The sequence below is a fragment of the Salmo trutta genome, chromosome 25 (genome assembly GCF_901001165.1).
Source record: "Salmo trutta chromosome 25, fSalTru1.1, whole genome shotgun sequence".
NCBI classification, from domain to species: domain Eukaryota; kingdom Metazoa; phylum Chordata; class Actinopteri; order Salmoniformes; family Salmonidae; genus Salmo; species Salmo trutta.
In genome coordinates this window covers 23,361,778-23,370,586 of record NC_042981.1, presented here as the reverse complement: position 1 = coordinate 23,370,586, position 8,809 = coordinate 23,361,778, and the positions used below count along the sequence as shown (strand labels likewise).

Sequence of the window (8,809 nt, the reverse complement as noted above, 5' to 3'; positions counted from 1 at the left end):
AGCTTGCAAAGTCAGGTTACCTCTATTAAAAAAGACTGCTCTAATAGCAAGTCCTGTAGATGCCCAACTAGAGCATGCACCGTGTTCTCATCCAACACTAGAGACTTGGTCTTTTTTTATATAATGCATTATTGTGGTCCAGATGTGATGAATTTAAAAAACGAAAAAAAAGGGGAAATTAGGCCCTCCATGACTCTACACTCCCCCCCCCCCCCCTGCTGTTTTGGTGCATAACATCATAGGCATGCTGACTAGTACCAGGCGTACGCAAAGGAAGATTTTGCACACAGTGTGATCTGTATTAAATATTCAACAGACAGAAGAAAAAAAATGGAAGGGGTATTATTTGGTCTGATATATAACATTGCCTCTGGGGATGACCTTGAAAATCTTTTCACCTAGCCAATCAACCAAGATCAGGAAGGACAAGAGAAAGAGATGAAGCCATTTCAGAGTATGGAGACAGCCTAGAGCTCTAATATATATTCCATTGAAGAAAAGGTCAAACGTTAATATTTATTATACAGTAATAGAATGGATTACAAATAAAACTGCAAAAATAAAAAGTACAAAAGACTACTTCTTACTGCAGTCTTGGGAATCTATCTTAGGCTGCAGTATGATTCTATATCCTTTTCCCTAAAATGTGCACTCATTCACTCCCCCTCATGGATTGAAAATAAATGGAATATGGTGTAACACCCACTATCCCATGCTTACACAAATTCAATGCTTTTGAATTCATGAGGGGAAGTGTAGGAATCAGTGCCTAAGGGGGTTGAAGGCTGGATCTGGATCAGACCACTGTTTCCAGAAAGACCCTGCATCATAGTTCAGTGTCCCTCTACGATGATATAGCACGTCCCCTTAATAAGAGCCATAGATGAAAGGGCACAGTGAAATAAATGTCTATCGCCACCATCACTTCAGCTGTAGTACCACCTGTAAGGGCACAAATACACACTATCAGGATACATGCACATAGAGTTGGATAGAGGGCTCTTGTACCACAGAGCCTGCTTTAGCAAAGACAGTGCCATTGAGGGCTTCCACCATTTTAAAGTAGTCAACTGGATGAGACTTACTATGGGTTAAGAAAGGAGTGGTCAACTAATTAATTATACTCCTGAACAAACTTTCCATAAATGCAGGTGGCAGTAAATCACCAACATTTGATTGATACCTGTTCAGACAAAACACACTTCAGCATGGTAGACAGTGGTATGCACATTTTTTGTTTATTTATGAACTGCCAATACACTCAGAAGTAGACTACTTTATAATGGAGATAGCATGGGCAATGCCATTGAGGGCTGTAGTATTAACATGTTGAAAGTACTGAATTGTCTGTTCAGCCAGTTAACACAGCTCAAAAACCCATACAAGGCACTCAATCAGGGGTCTCTTCACATTTCCCAAGTCAACAGCAGAGGCTGGGAGACACAGTGCTGTATAAAACAATGACTTCATCAAATTCTCTTCCACCTCAGGTAACTCGGGCAAGCAATAAAATCAATAAAAAAATAAAACATGAAACATCGCGGACTGTGGAGACACACCCCTCCACACATTATTCATAGTATTATTATTTTTCTCTTTAAAAAAAAAATATATAGTCATATTGTTCTTTAGTCGTAGTGTTTAAATGTGTTGCTGTTCTTGTCCATTAGTGTATTTTGGCATGTTTTATGTGGACCCCAGGAAGACTAGCTGCTGCTTCTTCAACAGTTAACTGGGATCTGAAGAAAAATCATAAATCATATGAGATGGGCTCTCTATAAGTGTGTATCAAATGTACACTATCAGCACTGCAAAAACCACACACACGAAAAATAACGTGCTGTTGGGATACAAATATATTTTTCGAGATAAAAGCCCTTCTGTAATAGACAAATGTCTTCTAGGACAGAGGGAATATGGAACGATTGGGAAAGAATAGTCCCTTTAAGTGAATGAGAGCGCAAAAACTGGCAGAAATCACCAGCTATTATGCTCCTGACATCAGTCGGTTAAAAGATAATGATATTAAACTATTGGTGGAACTGCCAAGAAAACAGTTCTCAAGCCATTCAAATCACACCCTCCACTGATGCTGGCCAAACGCTCACACACATACATACACGCGCAAGCACATCACTACGCACCACTAAAACATTGAACAAACACGCTGACACAAACACATTTGATTGGCAATGATAATACACTAATTGTCATAATATGTGTGCATGTGTCCCTGAAGGTTTACCTTATTGGCAGCCTCCATTGAGCTGATGAGTGTTTGTAATTCCTCTCGGTTCATCTCGACAGACACAGGCTTCAGGGCCCCGTTCTCCTTCACGTCCAAACTGAGGTTGAGTAGAGGGGTCTGGAGAGACGAGATCTTATCGCTGGACAATGCCAGCTGAACAGAGACAGAGAGGCTTAGGATTCTTGTGTATAGAAATCATTGTGGTGGTAGTAGTAGTAGTATGGTGAACCATGCATTTCACCCCATTTTAATTAATGACTGATATCACATAATGTATAAATACCAGGTAAAACCCAGTTGTAACAGGACTGTAAAAAAGCATATCTACTTTTTTATTTTGCCCTGTATGTCCCATTGAGATAAAAATAAAATATATTTTTCAAGGGAGTCCTGATCAATCAGTTCACCAATCAAACAAAGATTGTTGTCTCCTCACTGTAATCCAGGGAATTCACCTTTATATGCCAGTCAAAGTCCTGGAGGGTGGAGCTGGACACGTTATTGGTCCTCTCCACCAGCGCCTGGCGGATCTCCTCCCGTCTGGCCCTCAGGACGGTCAGCACGGCCTCCCCGTACCCCCCGCCCACGTCTGCCAACGATGCCAGCACCTGCCCAAAGCAGAACAGGCTGGCAGTTGCACTAATAAATAAATCACTCATACTGTACAGTTAAAATAACTTAGGAAATAGGATTTCATTGTGTGGGATAATACATTGGCCGACATTACACAACAAACATGAAACACAAAAACTGTCAACACAGAAGACACAGGACAATATTAATTTAAAACAACATGTTTTTTTGTAAATATGTTCCTTAGCTCGGCTTTCACATCTGGTGCAACAGCTCCTGGTGATTATGCAATGAATATCAAATGGCTGGTCTTGTTTCAATCTGCCTGTAATTCTATTTACACATATAAAATATTCAGTTAATTAGTTTCTCAAATGAAACAGATGAGTCTGTGTGTCCCTGTAATTGTTCATAAATATTGTCAATATGGCTGGAGGAGATGGTTGCCGTAACCAATGTTTTTTCGCGTTATTCGTAACTTATTTTGTACAGAATATTTCTGCCACCATCTCTTATGACCGAAAAGAGCTTCTAGATATCAGGGCAGCGATTACTCACCTCGTACTGGAAGAAGATTTTTTCTGTAACGAGTCAGACACAAAGGATTTACTTCAGACACCCGACAAGGCCCTCGTCCCCATCATTCGCAGGAGAAAGAGACAGGGACGTAGGTCGGGGTGCCTTGTAAGGATCCGACGGAGAGTGGGTAATCTGCCTTTACCATCAGTCCTATTAGCCAACGTACAATCATTGGATAATAAAATAGACGAACTACAATCACGTTTATCCTACCAATGGGACATTAACTATAATATCTTATGTTTCACCGAGTCGTGGCAGAATGACGATATGAATAACATACAGCTGGCGGGTTTTACACTGCATTGGCAAGATAGAACAGCCGCCTCCAGTAGGAGAAGGGGTGGCGGTCTGTGTATATTTGTAAACAGCTGGTGCATGAAATCTAATAGTAAGGAAGTCTCGAGGTTTTGCTTGCCTGATAAGCTGTAGACCACACTATTTACCAAGATAGTTTTCATTAAAATTCTTCGTAAATGTCTATTTACCACCACAAACTAATGCTGGTACTAAGACCGCACTCAATGAGCTGTATACGGCCATAAGCAAAAAGGAAAACTCATCCAGAGGTGGCGTGCCTAGTGGCCGAGGATTTAATGCAGGGAAACTTAAATCTGTTTTACCTCATTTCTACCAGCATGTTAAATGTGCAACCAGAGGGGGAAAAAAAAAAAAAACTTTAGACCACCTTTACTCCACACACAGAGACGCGTACAAAGCTCTCCCTCACCCTCCATTTGGCAAATCTGACCATAATTCTATCCTCCTGATTACAAGCAAAAACTAAAGCAGGAAAAACCAGTGACTCGGTCAATAAAGAAGTGGTCAGATAACGCAGATGCTAAGCTACAGGACTGTTATGCTAGCACAGACAACATCCGCACTGAGCTAAAGGGTAGAGCTACCGCTTTCAAGGAGCGGAACACTAACCCGGAAGCTTATAAGATATCCTGCAATGCCCTCCGGTGAACCATCATACAGGCAAAGCGTCAATACAGGACTAAGATTGAATCGTACTACACCGGCTCCGACGCTCGTCGGATGTGGGAGGGCTTGCAAACTGTTACAGACTACAAAGGGAAGCAGAGCTGCCCACTGACACGAGCATACCAGACGAGCTAAATTATTTCTATGCTCTGATCGAGGCAAGCAACACTGAAGCATGCATGAGAGCATCAGCTGTTCCGGAGGGACTGTGTGATCACTCTCTCCGTAGCCGATGTGAGTAAGACCTTTAAACAGGTCAACATTCACAAGGCCACAAGGCCAGACAGATTACCAGGACGTGTACTCCGAGGATGTGCTGACCAACTGGCAAGTGTCTTCACTGACATGTTCAATCTGTCCCTGACTGAGTCTGTAATACCGACATGTTTCAAGCAGACCACCATAGTCCCTGTGCCCAAGAACACTAAGGTAACCTGCCTAAATGACTATTGACTCGTAGCACTCACGTCTGTAACCATGAAGTGCTTTGAAAGGCTGGTCATAGCTCACATCAACACCATTATTCCAGAAACCCTAGACCCACTCCAATTTGCATACCGCCCCAACATATCCACAGATGATGCAATCTCTATTGCACTCCACACTGCCCTTTCCCACCTGGATAAAATGAACACCTATGTGAGAATGCTATTCATTGACTACAGCTCAGCGTTCAACACCATAGTGCCCTCAAAGTTCATCACTAAGCTAAGGACCCTGGGACTAAACACCTTCTTCTGCAACTGGATCCTGGACTTAATGACAGGCCGCCCCCCAGGTGGTGAGGGTAGGTAACAACACATACACGCTGTTCCCCAACACGGGAGCCCCTCAAGGGTGCGTGCTCAGTCCCCTCCTGTACTCCCTGTTCACTCATGACTGCATGGCCAGGCATGACTCCAACACCATCATTAAGTTTACCGATCACACAACAGTGGTAGGCCTGATCACCGACTACGGTGAGACAGCCTATAGGGAGGAGGTCAGAGACCTGGCTGTGTGGTGCCAGGATAACAACCTCTCCCTCAATGTGATCAAGGCAAAGGAGATGATTGTGGACAACAGGAAAAGGAGGACCGAGCATGCCCCCATTCTCATCGACGAGGCTGTAGTGGAGCAGGTTGAGAGCTTCAAGTTCCTTGGTGTCCACATCACCAACAAACTATCATGGTCCAAAAACACCAAGACTGTAGTGAAGAGGGCACGACAAAGTCTATTCCCCCTCAGAAGACTGAAAAGATTTGGCATGGGTCTTCAGATCCTCAAATAGTTCGAAGGCTGCACCATCGAGAGCATCCTGACTGGTTGCATCACTGGTATGGCAACTGCTCGGCCACTACAGAGGGTAGTGCGTATGACCCAGTACATCACTGGGGCCAAGCTTCCTGCCATCCAGGACTATACCAGGTGGTGTCAGAGGAAGATCCTAAAAATGGTCAAATACTCCAGCCACCCTAGTCATAGACTGTTCTCCCTGCTCCCGCATGGCAAGCGGTACCGGAGCGTCATGTCTAGGTCCAAGAGTCTTCTAAACAGCTTCTACCCCCAAGCCATAAGACTCCTGAACAGCTAATCAAATGGCTACCCAGACTATTTGCATTATCCCCCCTCTCTTTTATGCTGCTGCTTCTCTGTTTATTATGTATGCATAGTCACTTTATCTCTACCTACATGTACATATTACCTCAATTACCTCGACTAACCTGTGCCTCCGCACATTGACTCTGTTCCGGTAGCCCCCGTATATAGCCTCACTACTGTTATTTTACTGCTGCTCTTTAATTATTTTTTACTTAACTCTTATTTTTCTTAAAACTGCATTGTTGGTTAAGGGCTTGTGAGTATTTCACTGTAAGATGATCTACACCTGTTGTATTCGGCACATGTGACAAATAAGATTTGATTTGATTTAACTCGTTACTGAAATAACTTCGCTACTGAAATAACTAATATGTAACTTTTAGCACTTGAAAATGTAGACCTAGGTGTTGGCATTGAATGTTACTATGCTGTGCCAAAGATAAATTCTATGGGAACAGTATGATTGATGCCTGGTTGAACTTTCCTCCTGAGTGCCAAACACAACAACCTGAAACCAACACACTGTATACACCGGACACACTCAACCCATGGTCTACTCTGCAGCCATAACAAACACAACCTACCACACACTGCAGCCCTCACACAGGGGGTGCCCATTTTTGTTCTTGCTCAGCAAAAACACAGCACCCCCGGAGCTTCCCCCAGGAATGGATTAAGAAACACTGACCTAACCCTACACTCTTCATATTCCCCCAACAAACCCAACACACTATACTTCAGCCATCAAGAGGCCCTACACAAACCCAATACACACTGAAGAGTCAAACACCCTGTGACTGACATAGAACCTTCAAAAACCAGTGAGTCACTGCATTGCACACCTTAGAAACCCAACTCCCATCACATCTGAGTCAATGGTCAGCCATGCATGGAACATGACTGTCAAACATGCATGATACAACTCCAAACTCACTGACTCCTAGCTCACCTCTTCGTCTGGGGTGTTCTTACCGACTGCGAGCCGGAACAGAGAGGAGAGGGAGTCGAGGAGCTCCATCCATTCTACAAGGGTCCACATGTCACCATAGTCTGCCATCCGAGGGGACTCCCGCCCACATACACCATCCACCACCCTGTGTAATAGCTGGGGGAAAGAAAATGTGGATCATCATCATGATGATGGTAGCCTATGATGGGATTTAATCTACCCACCAAAACAGGTCAGTAAACAATGCCATGCCCATGTTTGTGTGGAGGTGATAGTGTTTTGGAGTAACTGCATACTTTGGATTTACAATCAAGCATAATGCTCCCTCTGCTGGTCAATTGTTGGTTCAGTGTGTGCTTATGACAATGACATCGGCACACTTTGCCAAATCGAGCCCTAACAGCGACACCCAGGCAATCCTAGATCAGAAAGGATTAGACGGGTTTAAATAATATGATGACAGCTCCACAAATCCTATCATAAGTAAAGTTGAAGTAATTACCATATCCTTTCAGACCAACTGGAGTATTTATTGGGGCGGTTTACGATTGAGTATTGATATGGTTTCCTAATGGTTAGATACAGAAAACGCACAATGGATCATCAATACACATTGTATCTGAATTGGGGAGCTTGCAACAACATTGTAAGATACATTGTTACGAAAGTAATACAAAAGTAATACAAATCACATTTTAGCCCTTGATTGAGAGCATAATATCCTGTTTTCATATTATAAAAACAGCCCAGAGGGTACTCAACAGCCTCTATTGTATCGTCTCATCTGAATACACAAGCAAAGAGTATTTAGTCCATTGGATTGTAAACCTAATGGAAATCCTTTCTCCTCCTTCTGTAATACTATGTAGTTTAGTTGGTAGAGCATGGCGTTTGGAACACCAGGATAGTGGGTTCAATTCCCGGGACTACACATACGTAAAATGTATGCACGCATGACTGTATGTCAATTTGTTTAAAAACGTCTGCTAGGTGGCATACATTACAATGGCCTGTTGCTATGTAAAAAAAAGTAAACGCATGCACGGGTTCTCCTGATATTGCTTTGTCTAGCTCCAGGACAGTGGTGAGAAAATGCGACATGTATGAATCAAGGAAATTAATGTATTATACTTACTTGTGGACATTCTTCAGGACGTAATTTGGCAAGTAAATATACCATGTTTTGTTGTCGAGTTTCGCCTTCCTTGTAAAACGTCACGAATCAGCTGATAAGTGATCACATGGTAAACCGGGGAAATCTGCTGTTTCCTGAGAGTACTTTTTCAGCGTGGCTCAACATTGGGATTTTTAATTGTCATAACTCAAACTGGTCCATAAACAAAGGGCGGCTTCAAGTGGACAACTTTGTCAAGACTAGAGGGAATACAGTTTATGTCAAATTGACGTCTACATTTTTGGGGTGCATATTAGCCAACCCAAACCATTTTCCAAAAGTATCCAAATTCTCCCAGCCTGCTGCGTAAGTTAAATCAAAATGTATGAAGAAAAATTACCTTTTCTTTTTTTTTCTTTCAGATTTGTAAAACTATTTACAATCTTTAAAACGTATACAAAATAAAATGTATTCGCTACATGTCTGTATTTGGTTTGATATAACGTTAATGTATATTTTTTTTATTATCTTCCTTATTTCTTTGTGTAATCCCTCTGGCTGTTCTGTTTGTGTTTTGCATGTTGCAGTTTAATAAAAAAAATAACTTACTACGAAAAGTGAATTCTGATATAATGTATGCCGTGTTGTCAAACCCCCGCCTTTCAAAGTGTGTTGCATTTTGGGGATAAAAACAAATCAGATTTGCCGACTACATCAGACAGGAAGAGGCAAAGCGAAAGGTTTTACTCAGCTCGAAGTATGTCCACGAAAATAACTC

General features: G+C 42.4%; 1 protein-coding gene across 2 annotated transcripts in view; it reads right to left on the bottom strand.

The window, feature by feature from the left end:
* Nucleotides 1–8,809, bottom strand: part of LOC115162183 (COMM domain-containing protein 8) — a 9,142-nt gene extending 333 nt beyond the window's left edge. Inside the window, exons 1-5 of one of the 2 annotated variants that reach the window (XM_029713241.1) lie at nt 8,053–8,791; nt 6,918–7,073; nt 2,704–2,856; nt 2,246–2,401; nt 1–942 (exon numbers count right to left, since the gene is read on the bottom strand). The exon at nt 1–942 is cut by the window's left edge and continues 333 nt beyond it. In XM_029713241.1, the coding sequence (XP_029569101.1) occupies nt 922–942; nt 2,246–2,401; nt 2,704–2,856; nt 6,918–7,073; nt 8,053–8,097 (531 nt within the window). In that variant the 5' untranslated portion in view covers nt 8,098–8,791 and the 3' untranslated portion in view covers nt 1–921. Of the gene's footprint in view, nt 943–1,214; nt 1,740–2,245; nt 2,402–2,703; nt 2,857–6,917; nt 7,074–8,052 lie in introns of those variants that run through there. The other variant, XM_029713243.1, reaches the window with a different exon arrangement.